This window comes from Amblyomma mixtum, chromosome 2, assembly GCF_055824585.1.
Source record: "Amblyomma mixtum isolate Tamu chromosome 2, ASM5582458v1, whole genome shotgun sequence".
NCBI classification, from domain to species: domain Eukaryota; kingdom Metazoa; phylum Arthropoda; class Arachnida; order Ixodida; family Ixodidae; genus Amblyomma; species Amblyomma mixtum.
The window spans coordinates 52,321,869-52,341,860 of NC_143013.1; the positions used below are offsets into that span (position 1 = coordinate 52,321,869).

At 48.3% G+C, this 19,992-nt stretch overlaps 1 protein-coding gene across 1 annotated transcript; it reads right to left on the reverse strand.

Annotated features, from left to right (window-relative positions):
- Nucleotides 1-7,557: 7,557 nt before the first annotated feature.
- On the reverse strand, nucleotides 7,558-14,982 carry LOC149359346 (3-dehydrosphinganine reductase-like). The gene is made up of 4 exons (XM_089569031.1): nucleotides 14,737-14,982; nucleotides 12,899-13,409; nucleotides 10,510-10,689; nucleotides 7,558-8,026 (listed from the first exon to the last, which is right to left on the reverse strand). Exons 2-4 carry the CDS (start codon nucleotides 13,373-13,375, stop codon nucleotides 7,646-7,648), a joined length of 1,038 nt encoding a protein of 345 aa, XP_089425157.1. The 5' UTR covers nucleotides 13,376-13,409; nucleotides 14,737-14,982; the 3' UTR covers nucleotides 7,558-7,645.
- Between the last annotated feature and the right edge of the window lie 5,010 nt (nucleotides 14,983-19,992).

Sequence of the window (19,992 nt, forward strand, 5' to 3'; positions counted from 1 at the left end):
TTGATTTTAAAGTGCACCTATACATGGTCCTACATTGCATACTGACTGCGTGATTTTCAGGTTTTAGCCACCATAAGCCTGTTTCGAGTATGCACAGAAAGTCGTTAAATTAACAGACCTTTCCCGTACTGCACAGTTCTCCAGCAGGATCAAGGGCAGCACGACTGCAAGCTGCTGTGTCAGCCATGCCAAGGTTTCTTCATGACCAATGTGCTGCTGTCTCCTGGGCAAGCTGCAAAACTGGCAAAGTACCCTCGGGGAAGTGCAGCATGGCACAAAGAACGTTTCCTAGGGATAACTTCCAGTGAGGCTCGTACTATTCCAATCAAAGCTGGCCTTGAGATGTGGGTATCAAAGCACATACACCCAAGCTTCTATGGTAATGCCAGCACACGGTGAGGAGCCAAATATCTCATTGACTGCAGCCTTTGGTGTTGTGACTCAGTTGCTCTGCATGCCATGCTGAAGTTTACACCTTGGATTCACAAATGCTATGGCAAGTTTTGTAGTACAAGAACTATTGCTAAATACTGTTTTGCATGTGATGCTGAAAATAGATTGGTTGTGACACCACGCTTTTATGTAGTACAGCAGCACTTTTGCGTATTTGCAGTATGAACTCTCTATTACTGCATTTGCAACGTGGCAATTCGCCCGCCGGATTTGCCTGCAAAGAATGAAAGTATTACTGTCTGGTTGTAAAATGTGATGTAAATTTCCATTCATTGCTTCCAACAGCAGAGCACAACTTGACTGCTTGTTCAGTGCAAATCGCATGCAAGTTACAAGCCTGAAAGCATGAAATTGGAGGTTGATATTTGTTATATTGTGAATGCTTGGATTGTATATTGCCATATACTAGTCACTGTTTAAGTTAATTTAAGATGAGGCACACTAATTATTTAGAACATGAATGTAATTTTTACATGAAGGTACGGAAGAGATTCAAACCCAGAAGCCCGTGCCTGGTACAAGGAAGCAAAGAACACGGACGTTGTGGAATGTGGCTTTATCGTCCGACCTGCCACTTCATGGCTTGGCACCAGCCCTTATGGCATTTATTTATTTATTTATTTATTTATTTATTTATTTATTTATTTATTTATTAGTACCTCAAAGGCCCACTAGGGGCATTGCATGAGGGGTGGACATACATATCATTGAAAAAGATCAGTGATGAATGATTTTAAGTATTCCAGGCCAGAATGGATGAAAGCTTCAGCGGGGAGGTCGTTCCAATCTCTTGCGGTCTGGGCGAAGAATGATTTTAGGTGCGCAGAAGTAGATGCTCGAGGTGTATAAACAGCTTTCGGATGACTGATGCGAAGTGAAAGGCGGTATGCAGGGGTGATAACGGATTGACTGAAATGCGAATGATAAAACTTGTGGAAAAGGCAGAGCCTGGCTATTTTTCGACGGGATTCAAGGCTGGGAAGGTTAGCTTTTGATTTCAATGCTTTTACGCTCGTATGATATGAGTAATCAGAATATACGAATCTTATCGCGCGGCTCTGGACGAATTCAAGGGTTTTGGCTAGGTTAATTTGTTGGGGGTCCCAGACTGAGCATGAATATTCAAGTTTAGGACGGACAAGAGTTAAATAGGCGGACAGTTTTACGGAAGCAGGTGCCAAACGCACCTTAAGCTTTAGATAACCAAGAACACGGTTAGCTTCGTTGGTTATGTTCATTATGGGGGTGGTTCAAGAGAAATCCTGTGAAATCCTGAGAAATTCCAGACTCGGACACAGTGCTGGAAATAAAGTGCAAGACATCACAGACTGTACTCAAGCATGGCAGCCTTGATGCCCTGTTTAAGAGCGGCAAATATGATGTGATTGAGAAGGACAACAAACTCATACTGATAAAGGCCGGGAAGAACAGATATTATCTGCAAGTACAGTTTCAGCTGTTTTGCAGCGAGAGAAGCCAGTGCGACTTTGTGATTTGGGCACCCAACGAGGCATACAGTGTCTGTTCTGAAAGTAGTAGGACTGGTTTTTTCCTGGTCGAACGGGCGGATGAGAGGCGGTCTGCGCGTGCAGGATCGTTGAAGGGGGATATTGGGAATGCTGGGGAAAATCGCCAGTCGGCTCTCGGCCGTTGAAGAGCGCAGGTCGCTTGCACTGTGAACCCCTGTCGAAACGTCTCGCCGTGCAAAATCATGGAGCGTTTATTGCATCTGCAATACGCGATCAAATTTTGTGTAAATCTTGGTAAAACGGACAAAGAGACTCACGAGATGATTAAGGAGGCCTACGGTGACGCTGCCATGGGTAGACCAGGTATTTTTTGAGTGGCTCAAGCTGCTCCGAGAAGGTAAGGAAAGAGTGCAAGACGACAACTGCTCCGGACGCCCTTCGACCAGCAAGACCAACGAAAATGTGTAGCGAGTGAAACATTTACTCAACAGCGATTGTAGGATGAGTATCAGAATGACTGCAGATGACTTGAGCATTCCTCAAACCCAAGTTTTTGAGATCGTGACAGAAAACTTAGCCATGAGAAAAGTGTGCGCGAAATTGGTGCCGCGGGTGTTGTCAGAGGAGTAAAAGGCCAAGCGGAAAGCGATCTGCCAGGATATTCTTAAACATGTGAATGAAGACCCCGTTTTTGTGCCCAGCACAAGGCGGCAACGCTGCCTCAGCCCCCCTACCGCTCCGACATGGCCCCGTCGTACTTTTTTCTATTCCCGAAAATAAAATCGACGCTCAAGGGGAAACATCACGGCTTGGTAGAGGCGGTTCAAAAGGCCGTGACGAGGGAGCTAAATAGCATTCCGGTCCAGGCGTTCCTGGAGGCGTACGAAAATTGGAAAACTCATTAGCAGCAGCGTGTAGGTGTGGAAGGGTGCTACTTTGAAAAATTCTAATCGTTTTTACTACTCTCATGAATAAATTTTATCAAAAAATGAGTCCTACTACTTTCAGGTGCCCTATGACGAGCAGTTCTTAAACAAGAAAGTGGCACACCTTGAGGATTTCTATTTTTCACACCTGCTGCCAGCAGTTGTCGACAGCAAGCAATGAACAGGTTATCACTCCAATAAACTAACAAGATTGAACTAATCGTCTCGTCATTAAGAGCATTTGACCCAGTTTATTTGTGCATGCAACATCAGAAGCGTCAAATATGTCTCTGAACATACAAAACAAATGCAGGCACAAAGCAAAAACCAACAGGCTCGTACCCTCACCTGATACTGAACATTTCTCACCATCCCAAAAGTAAATTCAGTGAGTACAGGCCAGGCAATAAATATTCAAAGAACGACAAAGTAACACATCTCCTGTGTGGTATCAACAAAGCTTTCTATCAGGCAAGCCAGTGCAGAAACTCTCCAACAAAACTTTGCAGTGCATTTTAAAAATCCAAAATTTACACAAACGTCAGACCTACACTGTACACCACAGCTGCAAAGCAAGTTCCCCTAAGTAACCCGAAAACCGAACCTCAAACACTCAGCTGCTCCACTCATAAAATGCACTGACCGATTCCAACTGTACCATTCTGCACATACAGCTATGGATGTCTGGGGTTTATGCCTTGCCAATAATGCTTGTTTCTTCAACTAACGCCCCGCCACGGTGGCTCAGTGGTTACGGTGCTCGGCTGCTGGCCCGAAAGACGCGGGTTCGATCCCGGCCGCGGCGGCTGAATTTCTTCGGAGGAGAAATTCTATAGGCCCGTGTACTGTGCGATGTCAGTGCACGTTAAAGAACCCCAGGTGGTTGAAATTTCCGGAGCCCTCCACCTTAGTCGCTTTGGGACGTTAAACCCCATAAACCAAACTATTTACAGGGGATGTTCTGTACGCCCCAGTTGCGAGGCGCAAACCAGGGTTCTGTACTGGATCTAGCTTTTTAAGGTACGATGGCCTCGCAGACCCGTATACTATACATCCGTAGTCTAAGGAAGAGCGCACTACTGACCGATAGAAGTGTAATAGGCACAACCTATCGGACCCCCAGCGTTTTTGTGACCGCACTTTAAGTATATTCAGGGATTGGGTTGCTTTCTTTTTTAGGGTGTTTATGTGCGGTAGGAACGTGAGCTTTTTGGGAAAGTTAGGCCTAAAAATTTGTGTTCTTGTTTTACTGGAAATACGGCTCCATTTAAGCGGAGAATAGCCGCCGCGGTGGCTCAGTGGTTATGGTGCTCGGCTGCTGACCCAAAAGGCGCGGGTTCGATCCCGGCCGTGGCAGTTGAATTGCTTTGGGGGAGAAATTCTAGAGGTCGGTGTACTGTGCGATGTCAGTGCACGTTAAAGAACCCCAGGTGGTAGAAATTTCCGGAGCCCTTCACTACGGCGTCTCTCATAGCCTTAGTTCGCTTTGGGACGTTAAACCCCATAAACCAAACCAAACCAACCATTTAAGCGCAGAGTGGGATCAATTTGCAGTCCTCTTTGGAGCGAGAAAAGAACGGCAACTGTTTTTTGCGGGGAGAACCTAAAACCATTGCTGTCAGTCCAGATTGCTAATTTGTTCATGGTAAGCGGTATTTGTCTCTCACAAGTTGATACGCTAGACGATGTGCATGAAATCTGGAGGTCATCGACGTAGACTGAGTACATAATGGACTGCGGAATTATTTTGGCTAGGGAATTCATCTTTACTATGAACCGTGTAGTACTTAAATGCATCCGTGAGGCAAACCATTCTCCTGGATGAAATTCTTCGAGAGGGTAGCACCGAGACAAACTTGGAATGAACGGTTCGACACAAAGTCGCTTAAACATTTTAGCATCCTCCCGCGGATGCCAAGCTCTGCCAAGTCAAGAAGAATCCTGAACCTCCAGGTTGTGTCATATACCTTCTCCATATCGAAGAAGACAGCAAAGCAGTGTTGTCTGTGTATAAACGCCTCTCGGACAGTGTTTTAAAGGCGGACGAGATGGTCAACTGTGGAGCATGCTTTTTTAAAACCACACTGGTGGACATCCAGAAGCTCACAGGATTGTAAAATAAACATTAACCTAATATTAAGAACACTTTTAAACGATTTGTCTAGAGAGCTTGTAAGCGTTATAGGGGAGGTTGGTGGTTTTATTGATTTTAGGAATGGAACAATAATTGCTCTTTTCCAAGCTGCTGGTATTTTTCCTTCCACCCATATTTTGTTAAAAAATTGTAGCAGAACTTCTACAGAGGGCATAGATAGATGAGACAGCATTTCATAATGAATTTCATCGGGACCTGGTGCAGTTTGTTTATCTGTAAACAGTACTCTCTGAATTTCCTGAAGTGTGTTCAAATTATTGTAGGGTTCCTTTGTGCTGCCTGTCGTAGGAAGCCTTTGTTTTTCGATTGCGTTTTTGTATGTTAAGAATGACTGTGTGTAGTGTGACGAACTAGAAACTGTTGAAATTCGTGGGCTGCTTGTGCGAGAATCTTTTTATGGGGAGTTTAAATTGTGTACAACCGTTGATATCTCTTTGCTCTGCCTCCTTTTCCTGCCTTGCAAGCGCACGATACTTCCGAAAAAGTAAACTCTGGCAGATGATAAAAAAAAAATCCGCGGAATTTGCATTAAACCTGCTGAACAAAGCAAACGAGTCTTATATTCACTTTTAATAAGTCTACTGTGATATCTCGATAGAATGACGCGTTTATTTAATGCCAAGACCAAGGTTGACTTTACCCATTATGCAGCAGAAATTTTTGAAATAAGTGTTTTTCATAATAACGAACGGCGAGAATGATTCTCCAATGAAAATTATCTCGCTCAGTAAATACAGGGTGGTGGAAGGCTTAAATACGCTGTTGACTTCGATGGTCTCGGAGCATAGCAATAAGTGTGCCGTCAGGAGCCTTCATTTTTCGCTCCCATCGTTCGACACTTCCTTTAAAAGAAGAATTTCTTCACAATGAAAAAAAATGCATATATATAAACTTTAATAAGCTTGGCTCGGCTGATTATTAATGATTTTTCATTTTGTGGTAGCATCGAAGGCTACGCCAATTGAGGCGAGCACTGCGAGTGAGACACCGCACTTCCCTATGAGTCATGTGCAGAGTCCATTGTATTCGTTAACCAGAATCAATTCCGCTCCTTCCGCATGTTATATGAAGAGCAATTCAAGTAAACAAAGTAGTAAGAAATGTATGGCAAGCGAACACAACTGTCAAAGATCATTTATATTTAGAGCGACAACTGTGTCATGGCGTCATTGTCGTCTCGGCGTTGTCTTCTCTGTCGTCGAATGTACAGAGGCCCGCGTACAGTTTCGGCTTCGGTTGCCACTCACGCGTTCTGGAGACTTTCGCCCCGGGTAGTACCTACAGGGCACGCATTTTGTCATGCTTCCCGCAAAAAACACGTTCATGTTAAAAAAAAATCCAGACGCTTGTACTTGTGCAGTACGAACAATAAAAGCTTTTAATTTCACCAAGATGCAAATAGAGTTGTACAGTTCTCATAACTTGCAAGCGTTGCTCAAGGCTGGGGAAGGGCACCTTATTAGGACACATTAATTTGACAGAGAAAATTGCTAAAACTACGGGTCTCGCCTTACTCTGAGGAGGAGTATACTATACGGAGCGAATTTCGGCTGCAATTATAGGGCCCATCTGCAGCCACCGTGTCTGAGGCGGCGTCAAAAACAGTGGCCCGAAGGGATACGCTGGTGCAGTGCCAAGGTATGGCTATGCCAGATATCGGCTCGTACGCCACAGCAGCCCTGCGCCGGTAGAAGGTTCTCGCAAGAGGACGAAGCAACGTGCTCGCTCTCACTGGAGGCCACATCAATTAAGAAAGTAGAGTAAAACGCCTTATAGCTAGCGGATTAAGTGGGAGAACAGACAGTTCGACTAGGCGTGCAGTAGTAATTTAAAATGAGCCCAAGAATTAAAGCTCGATTGATCGGTGGCAAGCTGTCATCTTCAAGGGTGCCGCCATGTTTCCTGGCAGACAGGCTACAATCGGCGCGTCGCGACAAGCATGTGTGTAGAGTCAGTGAAATTACAGTCGAAATGCATCCCGCGTAGCCCTCTTCATTTACTACACAGAAACAAAATTGTAAAGTACATGCATATAAACAGCACAGAGTGCCAAGCTGCTAAGCTTTTATCTTACCCGGAGAACAGGCTGCCAGGTCCCTGTTTTTTGGGGTATGCGTATTTTTTTAGGGTTGCCGTCCTCTTTGCCAATGTTTCTAACACGAGAAAAAGCTGTGACGCTCCATAAGTGCTGCGTGCATTGTCACGCCACATGCCGAAACTATGCAGAAGCGGTTTCTGCCGCCGCTAAAAATAGCCCCCCCCCCCCCCCCCCCCCACAACTGGGGGCCACAAGGATGCAAAAGGGCTAGAAAGAACACTCTGTACATGGACACAGGCCACCTATTCCGAACCCACAAACCAACAGAAAGTGTCGCTAACGGACTAAGGAGCACGCCGAGCTATCCCTCTAGTATTTCTAGCCTCTCTAGCCCGAGGCAAGTATGTAGACGTCTCTACATAGCGCATGCAAAGGTTTCAGCACTGGAAAAGATCGACCCCCCCCCCCCCCCCCCCCCTTCCCTCATGAGTCTTGACCGCCACTGTGTAAGTTACTAGGTAAGTCCTGTAAGGTTCATCCTATATGACAGTCATAAATACCGATATATGCTTCAAGCACAACTACGTCCTAGCGCCATCAACAGTTAGTTCTCCTTATTGCCACCCCGGCAGTTTGTTGCACAGCGGGACACAATCCTATAGGAGTGTGTCAGGCAAAGGTATCCCACAATGCGCAGCACGCCCATGGTTGCCGCCTGCGCCACCAGCTGGAGCAGCGAGCTCGGTGGCATCATTCCTGCGCACAACGTGCTGATGACGCGACCGTCCATCCCCACGGTCGAGGTGACGTTGCCTTCCAGCAGGTCCTGCAACAGGGCGCGGGCCACAGCGTCGGCCGACCACAGACCGCCAGCTGAAGAAATGAGCTTGGTCTCGGTCGGCTTGGTTCGCTCTTCTTCGGCGAAGCTCGGTGTGTCCGTGTCGGGAGGGAAAGCCACCATCACGTGCACACCACGGTGCTTTACCTGCGCAGTATAAAGCCGCTTGCTTCGACGCAATGTTTCTGCAAATTCTCCACCCTGCGAATGACACTCACCGGGCAGCGCCAGGCTGTGGCTCACATGTCTTATGATCATAATAACTTTATTGCCTGGACGATGCTTACCAAATCAGCAAAAACAAATTTTTACCGCTGATTCTTGGCAGCAGATGCCAGATGCTTTTAAATATTTCTTCCTTGAAATGCACCGCTGATAATGTTCGAGACTCCGGGCTGACCTACAACTGTGCCTTTGTAGCCATGGGGTACTACAGGGTACGCAGGAAGTACTGGGTTCAAACTCTGCCACGGTGACTGCATTTCGATGCAGGTGAAATGCTAAAACGTTCATGTGCTGACATTTCAGCGCTTTGAAGAATTTAGAGCGGTCAAAATGAATCGGAAGCCTTCCACTGACATGTGCCTCACCATGGCCGCTGCTTAGAATATGACCGGTACGCATTCATTTAACAGCAGGCTCTACTGGGCGAGTTGGAAGTAGTTCATCTTGAAGACCAGTGCGAAACAGACAAAGGACCAACGAAAGAGAAAGACACAGCACCCTTGTCGTCTTCTTTTTCGCTGGTCCTTTGTCTGTTTTTCTCTGGTCTTCAAGATGAACACATTCATTATCGTTTCGGTACAGGCCAGTGACTTGAGGAAAAACAGGAGCTTTGACCAAGCACTGCTTCCTACATCAGGACCGTCTTCCCTCGCTAGCTAACCTTTGGCAGTTCTCCTGTGTGCCTCAAACCCAGTCTGGACAAAAGCATTTTGCAACGAAACATAGTTTCTGAACGCAATTTTTTCATATGTTGTAGGATTTCACTATGACAAACAGTATACCGCAGATCTTCTCTCGGCAGGCTTGCATTTTTCGCTGTTAACTCTTCTCCTATCATCCGAACCGTCCCCCATTGTTTTTCCATGGCGGTCTTAGCCACTGGATGCGAGCGATGGAAAAATTTCAAAAAAGAAAGATTTTCTACGCTTCGGATGAATGGACCATTACATCCAATTTCCATAACAATGCCTTACAATACTCTAATGTTGAACATTGTTGTCCAGAAAAGCTGGACTTGATACTCTGGCTGTGCCTTTTTGCAATGGGCTGCTTCTGATCTTCTGGAAGGAAACAAAACTGATGAGTACAAACCAAAAAAAAAATGTATGACTGCACTTCAAGAGCTCTTCCTTTCTCAGTACTTAGAAAAATACATAACACTTAACAATGGCGCCAGCGCACATGCACTTTCTTAGGGCTTACGTATTATTATCTTCGTTTGTTAACGTTCTGATATTCTACGCCCCTTTAAAAAATATGATCTTCAGCATGATATACTGTTGCTAATTTAGGTGCCAGCAATCGAGTGTGAAAAATGAACGGAATAATTACAAGTGATATTAAGGGGAGCAATCGTCACCAGGAGTAAGGGACAGCGACCAGCCCGTGGCGCTAAGCCTAGTAGTCTATAGCGTTCTATTCCGCAGCCATTCGGTTGTTCTCTTTCTTTTTTACGTCACGGAAGATGTCAACACGCCTTTCGAATGTTAAAAGCCATGCCCCACGTAGTGGCAGCCAAACGAACTGGCTTGTCTCGAATTCCTGGTTATGGCGCAAAATCTAGACAGCGCTTATTAAAGGACATGTTGACTTTAATCATCCCTCGCAAGAAACCTATCTCGTTTCTGGGGTCATAAAAATAAGGAACGAAAATCAACCCTGGTGGAACCTGTTCATCGATTCAGCCTTTAATAGTCGTTTGCAAGCCGCCCTGAGGAATTTGCTCATTTGTGAACGTCTTTCAAATGACATTAAACGCGCAAGCATAGCGTTGTGCTAGTCTAGCAGGCAACCTCTGATAAAAGAGAGTAGACCCTTTCTTTTTCTGCAGTGAGGTGACTCAAAATAGACATCAGGATTGAGGCTGCACTTTTATTTCCCGTTTCAGTGTTCGCTTAGAAAAATGGTCTATAGACAATTTTGTCAGTTCGTAAGAAAATTTGTCAATTCATAGTCTATAAACTGTTTATAGATAAAAGTCTAATAAAAGTGTATGGCCATAAATCTATCGATTGTATACAGACAGTCTATACGGTTTGTATATCCTATCGACTATTCTCTAGAATTTGTCTGTAGAGTCTACAGACTTTATAGACAGAAGTCTATGAAAAGCCTATGACTCTCTAAAGAAATTTTTCCAAGGGTCCTGGGCAATATGAATTAATGTGAGCTATTACATGATGCGTTAGGCTCTGCCTCTGTTGGCTGGTGAGAGTCGCGACACCTGGAATGCTTAAGAATGCCTGAAAGGTTAGATAGCGGTGACAAACAAGCCCGAAATGAGAGAGACGTCAAAGCAGGATAGTTAAGCTGCGTCCAGGCTAACGCTCTTTGTAAATATTGCATGATTTTGCTGCCGCCCCCAATCCCCCATTGGCTCGGATGCACAGAACTATAGCACTCACCTCCATACGGAGAGACTGTGCCAACCCGACGAGGGCGAACTTGGACGGGCAGTAGGCCGTGTACCCACAAATCCCCTTGAGGCCAGCAATAGACGACACAAACGCCACGCTTCCAGAGCCACGCTGCGTCATGCCTGGCAATACTGCGCGGGTAGTGTGTACAGCGCTCAGGTAGTTCACCTGTCGGAAGTGAGATGGAACGTAATTGTAGTTATGGCGGACATCGCAGTACTCGTATGATAAAGAGAGAAAGAGAGAGAGAGAAAGATGAACGGAAATGTAGGGAGGTTAACTAGGCGACTACCAGTATGCTGTCTTACACGTTGGAAGGGGAACGGAGGAGAGAGGTAGAAAGGGGAGAGAGGAAAGGGACATCACTTTTTCAGGTGTCCGTAAGGTGCTTCCGCATTAATCCCCAAGCTGATTTTCGGATCTGGCTTTTTATTAACCAGGGAAACTGGACTGCAGGGCATGAACCTCCATGTTCTTAAATAAGCCCCATATTGCGCCAACTGCAAGCATACTATCCCATAAAACTTGCCTGCTTAATCACTGTTCGTAATTATTTACTGCCCTCGGCTACTGTCTTCTTCCATCGATGTCCAGCCCGTCGCTCTAATAAACTGCTGGCTATTTTTCTCGCTAGATGTCTTGTCGAAGTCCATCTGCCCATTTTTATTTCAGCCAGCACAACACGAACTCGCATTTATTCTCTTCAGGATTTTATCTTGCTGTGGCTTAAAGTTAAGCCCATTATTTTGACTTCCTGTGCACTCTTCCGTGCCATTAGTACGATTCTAATCCTTTCCGCTAAGTTTTAAGTTCAGGCCCACTAGTGAGTAGTGGCAGGACGTATCGGATATACAAGGCGTCACACGGAACCTGAGCCAAGGCCTTAAAAACAGGTGCATGCTTGGACAAAGAAACGAACGAGAAAGTGGTTTGGTTTGGTTTGGTTTATGGGGTTTAACGTCCCAAAGCGACTGAGGCTATGAGAGACGCCGTAGTGAAGGGCTCCGGAAATTTCGACCACCTGGGGTTCTTTATCGTGCACTAACATCGCACAGTACACGGGCCTCTAGAATTTGTCCTCCAAAGAAATTCCAGCCGCCGCGGCCGGGATCGAACCCGCGTCTTTTGGGACAGCAGCCGAGCACCATAGCCACTGAGCCACCGCGGCGGCCGAACGAGAAAGTGTCACTTAATTGCAAGTACGACTTCATGCAGCGATACCACGTGGTTCTCTATGCGGGATAACGGAGCTGAAAGTACTCGCAGGCGTTCGGCCCTTCCCAAGGGTAAACGAGCGACATCTGCATTTGCGTCACTCTGAGATCGCGTACCCTAAGAGTAGGAGAGAATTTACGTTGTACTCACGTTCAAAAAATTGTTTGTTGGGTGGAGATTTGCATGTACCAATGCAAGTCATCAGTCATCCAGTACCGGACCAGGCCAGCAATACAGTAGCAGTGCCAATACCAGTACCACGCCAACAATACAGGCCAGTTGTTAGTTCAGCGCTGTGTTGTGCCCCTGTCTTCCCTCCGTTCGCTTCTTTGGCCTGGTGCCATTGGGCTGTTTTTTAATCATCACGCAAAACCAACTTGCCTATCAGCTCGTGCTTTCAAGCTACCATTAGTGCTGAAGCAAACTCCACCGCAGGACGCAAAAAGCAAGAAGTACACAAATCTAAGAAAATGTATATTTGTTTTTGAGCACAGGAAATGGCGTACTATCTTTCTCAGATGTCGGCGGACACCTGCACCACGCCGTAAGGAACGGGATAAAAGAGAGAGTAAGAGAAGGAAGGAAGAAAGAGGTGCCGTAATGGAGTGTACTTCAGTAGAGTTAGTTGCTGGGCTAGTTGGTAGTTTCGAATTAAGTTCACAGTAAACAGCGCAAAGGCAGAAGGCCAAAGACTGAAAGGGAGAAGAAGAACGGGAATGAAGACGTTGTTAGTCAGCTCTGTGTTCGTCTTCCTTCCCGTCCTCCTTCTCCCTTTCTATCTTTGTCTTTGTGCCTTTGCGCTGTTTACTATGAACTGTAGTGAACGTCTCTGGAATAATTTCGACCACCTGCGGATCTTTAACGTGCAATGACACCGCACAGCACATGGACACCTTTTGCGGGTCGCCTCCATCGAAACCCGACGGCCGGGTTCGAACCCGGGAACTCCGGCTTATTATCCGAACGCCCTTACCATTGAGACCCCGCGGCGGGTAATCTAAGAGCCAGTATGGCGTATTTACGCCGAAATCTACAACAAACAAAATCATGCGTGTCATACTCTCCCGCAGCAGCGGCAGTGTTTATAGGCTTGCCTTCCAGGCTAAAAGATAAGAAAGAGATAGGCCACTGGCGCAAACAAAGTCCCACAAGACCCACTCGCCTCCATCATGCGTCGAAAATCGGAGAGAGGCGTCTCTTCAAAGCGGTGGCTGACCGCTGCACCCGCACAGTTCACCAGGTAGTCAACAGGCCCGCACACGTTCTCCGCCTCCACCACGCCCTGAGCCAGGGCCGCATCGCCGTTCTCGCCTTCCGTCAGGTCCGCCGACAGCGTGTGGATGACCTGCTCGGGTGAGCTCGCCTGTTCTCGCAGTTCCATCTGGACTTCTCGAAGCCGGTCCAGGTTGCGGGCAACCAGCGTCACGCTGGCGCCCCGGAGTACCACCGCTCGGGCCAGCGCCCAGCCGATGCCGCTCGAGCCGCCCGTGATGAGAAAATGGCGGCGCAGCAGCCTTGCCTTCCGGACCTGGTGCCGGCGCCGTAGCCTCCACGCCAGCAGCAGCGCGCCGAGAGAGGTCAGCAGGAGCAGCACGTAGTGCCACCACGGATCCTGAGGAGCCCCTGATGAAGGCCACATTACGGTGCCCACGAAGCGGTTTTGTGAAGAGCGACTACGAAGAAGGGAGAAAATATGTGTGTGGTCTTTTCAACACTGTGGGACCAAGTGAACTGTGACGCCGGCTGGATTCTAATACACTGCTCTCTCAGCGGCTTGAAACAACCGTATCTGGATGCGGTAACGGTGGCCTCGAACTCGTTCATTGTGAATTTATTTCATACTTCCGGTGTTAGCCCGAAATATACAAACCTTTTACTCGCAGACAAACAAGAACCGGTGTGAGCGGGCGATACGCCCTCAGAGACCTCGCCCGCCGGCAAGAACGAGGCATGCATTCGCTGACGTAAACGCGGCGACGATGAGCTGCGTTTTTGATAAACTGTTCGCTCACACGTTTTCAGCGCTAACGCATGCAGCACACATCTCTCTATCAGCCAACGTACTTATAAGCGCGATACAGGCGCTCGCTGACCCAGGGAGCCAGTTATGCGCACTTCCTTTCCTTGAAATGATCGGAGTGCGAAACGTTCTCAAAGCAAATAGCAACGAACACAATGAACGCCGACGGTCTATGGCTTCAGCGCCGCGTTTCTGGCACAACGTTGTCAAATTGACCCAAGGAGCCAGTTATGCGCACTTACTTTCCTTAAAATGATCGGAGTGTAAAACGTTGCCGACGCCAACGAGAACAATGAACGCCGAAGGCTTCAGCGCCGCGTTTCTGGCACAACGTTGTCAATGCCTGCAGCCCACATCTCTCTCTGATCACCCCCCGTACCTATAAGTGCGATTAAGGCGTCCAATGATCCAGGGAGCCAGTTTTGCGCACTTCCTTTCGTTAAAATTGCACAGCGTTGTCAATGCCAACGCATGCAGCACACATCTGTCACTACCGCCCCGTACCTTAAAGCATGATTTAGGTGTCCACTGTTCAAAGGAGCAGTTACGCGCCTTTCCTTACTTTTCCAATCTCCCGTTCCATTGGTTTCGCAGCTTAAAGCGCGACTAAGGTGTCCATCGCTGGTTACAACGGACAACGGTGACAGCGACGGCGACGCCGCGAAAGGCAGAAACGGGCGCCGAAGAGCTGCGCTCTGAAAGTGAGCCAACGTTGTACGGACAGAGTAACTACATGCGATTCAAAACAGAGCACAAAAATAACGGAGACACTAAGGGAGCAGCCTGGTTATTTCAAGCGCTCAGCGAAACCACGCAAGCCCTCGTACGCTACACGAATCATATTACAAAAAAAAAAAATCTGCTGCCACGTTCGAAACAGAAATCCTATTTGCATGTTCTCACTCAATTCAATATTAAGTTACTTGGAAGCGAATATCCCCAGTGCACACAAAGAAAAGGTCAAGAAAAGATCTTATCACTTTGTTTTCGGCGTATGGTCGGTCTGGTCGGCAGGTGCGTCGGAAGACCAGAACTCTGGAGGCGGACGTTCTGCCTGCGTCAGGTCTTTACCACTGATGGGGCCTGTGGTTCGGTGTCAGCGGGACGGTAGAAGGCCGCGTGAATGGCGGCAAGCCGGCGGAGCCCGCTTTTCCCCGCGTGGCGTTGTCTCAGCGCCACGTCAGAACACCCTACAGTGCACGAGATGCAGCGTCTTCAAGCTCTTTCCTGCCGCCATGGTGGCTCAGTGGTTATGGTGCTCGGCTGCAGACCCGAAAGACGCGGGTTTGATCACGGCCGAGGCAGTCGAATTTCGATGGAGGCGAAATTTAGAGACCCGTGTTCTGTGCGGTGTCAGTGCACGTTAAAGAACCCCAAGTGGTCGAAATTTTCGGAGCTCTTCACTACGGCGTCTCTCATGGCCTGAGTCGCTTTGGGACGTTAAACCCTCATAAACCAAAGCAACCAAGCTCTTTCCTTGCTTCTTAGTTCGATCTGTTCCCCGGACAAAGTGGCTGTGCAAAGAAGAAGAAAAGAGCAGACGCCTGTCGACTGGGACGAAATGTGCCACTACTACTGCCGCTCAAGATGGGGTGGAAAGAAAAAAAATGAGGCGAAAGGAAAATGTGGAAGGTGGGTTAGCGCTGCAGTTACTGCGTGCGCCGAAGCGGCAGTGACGGTTGTGAGAAAGCCAGATACCTTCCGCTGGCCAAAGCTTGCCCATCTTCGTCGTGTTTAGACATTAACATTCTTTCTTTGAATCAAGATCCTGACGTCCGACTGACCGGACTTCGCTTTTTAGCTCGGTTCATTGTGGATAGTTTCTCGCCAGAGAGTGAAAAATTGAAAATTAGTATTCTCGCCGCGCTGGCTCAGTGGTGAAGGCGTTTGTCTACTGAGCCGGAGTTCCCGGGTTCGAACCCAATGGCGGCAGCCGCGTTTCGATGGAAACGCAAAAGGCACCCCTGTGCTGTGCAGTGTCAGTGCACGTTAAAGATCCCCAGGTAGTCGAAATTATTCCGGAGACCTCCACTACGGCACCTCTTTCTTCCCGACTTCTTTCACTCCCTCCTTTATCCCTTCCCTTACGGCTCTGCTCGGGTGTCCACTGAGATATGAGAGGCAGTTACGGCTTCGTTTGCTTTCCTCAAAATCAATTTTTAATTTTTTCCTTCCACTACGGCGTCTAATTCTCTCTTTCTTGTTTCACTCCAACGTTGCTTCTTTCTCTTACCGCGCGGTTCGGGTGTTCAGCGAGATGTTAGAAAATTACTGCTCCATTCCCCTCCTCAAAAACCTATTTTCTTCGGCACACTCTTCATTACTGTTTCCGCAATTAAAGTTTCTCTTAATACACGTATACTCATTAGTATGCACTCGTAAAGTACCTCTTTAGGTGAAAGACAACACCGGATACATACAAAACTCCGCTTGTACCTAAGCTCATGCGTGCGTACTTAATGACTGCCGGGATGCGCTGCTGTTATTAAGGCGGAAGCCTTTAATGTCTAATCGTTGTAAGCAGCAGTTGTCGACAGAAATGTCACGCTTTTCAATTGGTCGAAACGGTCGTGACGTCACAGTGCGCGAATTTCAAAGGGGGCCAATTGTACTTTAGCTAGTAACCATGCAACCAATTGAATTGATCGTATAGTGATGCTCCAAGTTAGTGGGACTGAGCTTAGTTAACTGCTTAATTACCCAATTAACCTAATTAACTTTTCTAGTCAGGCCATATAAATAAATAAAACCGAGTAGGAAATTGGTCGAGCTCGGGAATCGAACCCCGGTCTTCAGCGTGCGAGACAAGCATGCTATCCACTCCGCCATGCCAGTTCGATGGTTTGGAATGAACAAAGGGCGTCTAGTGAATACGGTGTCTTCGCTAACTCTCATTCTTCTCCCTTCCCTTCCGGCGAGGCTTAGGTGTCCACCGAGGTATGAGAGACAGATACATTGCCTTTCCTCAAAAACTAATTTACTGACGAGCGAGCCGTAGAACCGAATGGGCGATGGCGTTTTATGGACTCCCTGGAAGCGTTGCAAGACGCTGTCGCGTTCCACTCTTAGAGGCGAAGCTTAACATCAAAAAAGTGCCCGCCTGAATTTTGACGGCTGTCCACCGAGATATGCGAGACAGTTACTGCGTGATTTCCTTTCCTCAAATACAATTTTCATTTTCTTCATTACGGGCCCTCTTTGTCTTCTTTCACTCCAACTTCCGCCCTTCCTCTACGGTGCGGTTCAGGTGTCCACCGAGATGACAGAGAATTACAGCGCCATCTCCTTTCCTCAAAAACGTTGCGTTCAAAGGTCGAGGCATCGCACCGAACTGGTGGTGGCGTTCCGTGGACTCCGCGGCAGCGCTACAACACGCTGTCGCGTTCCACTCCTAGAGGCGAAGCTTAAGCGGCATTAATTAGCAGTTAATTAGTATTCAGGCATTAATCAGTAATTAACCATTAATTAGTGACTTGTGATCACTTAGTAATTAGTACTCAATTATATGTGACGCCACCAGTGCCACAGAAGCAGCGAAAGTGGTGCGGAAACGCTTCCGCCTCTACACACTTTAGACGGTTAAAGTGCCCCCTGAATTTTTGGGACATGCTCTAGCGCACAATAAAGAAACACTTGACGCCGTTTTATATACGATTCCTGGACGGTGAGGCGGATGTTTATCAATTCTTCTTTCTTGGCCTGCACTGTATTTGGCAAAGCAGGATGGCTGCAAGACACTGCGATGAAGATGCGCAGTCTGTCCGTGATTACTTCGAAGATCGCCCAGAAATAATTGCCCTCCAAGAGGCGGGGTCCACCTCCAAGCTAGCGGGATATCGTACTTTTCACAACTATCTCTCTTCATCCAACGTGGTCACCTTTGTCAAAAGGAATGTAACCGCTCTCACTCACGACACTAACATCTCCACTATCGATCACCTTCTATTGGAAATTCTACCCCGTCGCAAACGAGGCCATAGCCTCTTCCTCTTGAACGTGTACAGCTCCCCCCGGGCGAGGCGTCCTGCTTTTCATTCTCTCATTGCGGAAGTCTCACGCTTGGCCGGTTCCAGTCCCATTGCCATCGTCGGGGACTTCAACGCTCACCACACGGCCTGGGGCTACCAGACAGATACGCTCAAGGGCAAGACACTGTGGCAAGCTATCCATGATAACCGTCTCATCATTCTTAATGATCCTTCGTTTCCTACTCGTCACGGCAACAGCATTCAGCGTGACACTACTCCAGATCTTTCCATCATCAGCGAAGGCCTGGATGCCTCCTGGACAAACACGCACGTAAATCTGGGCAGTGATCACGATCTACTAGAGCTCGTTCTCGTAGGGGGCCCGGCAGGTCGCCCTGCTCGCCCCCAACTCTTCACTAACTGGCATCGCTTCCGAGAGTGCCGCTCCCCGCCTCACAAGATTGACGATATTGGTCTCTGGACCTCTGAGCTATTTCAAGACGTAAAAGCCGCCACGGAATCAGTCTACCCGGAAGATCCTCTGACCCCCTACGACTCACACCTGCTCGCCCTCTGGCGTCGCAAGCAGCAGCTCACTTTCCAAACGCGCAGGCATAAGCTTGACCGTTATGCACGTAAACAGCTAGCTGCGCTGAACAGAGAGATTGAACGCTACGCCCTTACCCTGGATCGCCAAAATTGGAATGCTTTATGTGACGAACTGGATGGCAACATTTCAAGACCAGATGCGTGGCGCTTCCTGCGTCACCTCATAGACCCCTCTAGCACTCGTTCAGAGAACGCCCAACAACTGGAACGCCTCCTACATCAGTTTCCAGGCTCTCCAGATGAGTTACTCGCCCAGCTGAGGGACAAATACATCAATCCGCAGCCCCCTACTCTGCTCCCAGACTATGCGGGTCCCGACAACCCTTCCCTCAGCGCCCCGATCACAGTGGCAGAGGTCCGGGCTGCACTAGCTAAGTTACGTCCGGGCTCGGCAGCCGGCCCAGACCGCATCAATAACAAGATTCTCCGTAACCTCGACGACCGCTCTATTCATGCACTCACAACCTACATGCAGCAATGCTGGGAGTCCTGCGTTCTCCCAAAGGAATGGAAACATGCAAAGATCATTCTTATCCCCAAGCCAGGTAAGCCCCCAAGCCTCGACAACCTCCGTCCGATCTCACTCACGTCCTGCGTGGGTAAGACCATGGAGCACGTTATATTGGCGCGGCTCTCGATATACATAGAGGATCGTGATCTCTTCCCGCCAAGCATGGTCGGCTTTCGTCCCCATCTATCCACGTGTGATGTTATGCTCCAGCTCAAGCATGAACTTCTGGACCACAAGACTCGAGACACTCAGGTCATCCTGGGCCTCGACGTCGCTAAAGCTTTCTACAACGTTCAACACACTGCTATCCTGTCCAACCTCCAGAATCTGCAGGTGGGCGAAACTCTGTACAACTATATCCGTGCTTTCCTTACGGATCGCACTGCCACGCTCGTTGCCGGTCCACACTCCCTCGAGGATATCTCCCTGGGCAACAAGAGCACGCCGCAGGGCTCCGTCCTGTCTCCGCTGCTTTTCAACATCACTATGATGGGCCTTCCCGCTCGACTCGCCCGCCACGAGGGCCTTCATCATAGCATTTACGCGGATGACGTCACCCTCTGGATGACTGGCGGCAGTGACGGACACATTGAAGAGACTCTCCAGGCTGCGATCAACACAGTTGAAGACTACTTATCGGACAAAGGACTTAAGTGCTCAGCAGCAAAGTCTGAGCTCTTCTTTGTGCGTTATCCCGGCACCCGGAAGCCCCCCACATCTCCAAATATTCGCCTCACTGTTAACAACCTTTTCGTGCCTACGGTCGACACCATCCGAATTCTTGGCCTCCACCTCCAAGCCAACGCAGCCAACGCCAACACAATACAACGCTTGCATCGATACACACAGCAGACAGCCCGTCTCATACAGCGCGTTTCCAACAAGCGGGCAGGCATGAAGGAGGCGAATCTCCTTCGTCTCTTTCAAGCATTTGTAGTAAGTCGTATTGCTTACACTGCTCCATATTTACGTCTCACGCTCACGGAGAAGCACCGCCTGGATTGCCTTATCCGCAGCGGCGTCAAAACAGCCCTTGGTCTTCCTCTCTCTACTCCCAACGACAAGCTCCTCGCCCTTGGTGTCTCCAACACGGTTGACGAGCTCACTGAGGCGGCCCTCCTGGCCCAGCGCCAACGCCTCTCCCTAAC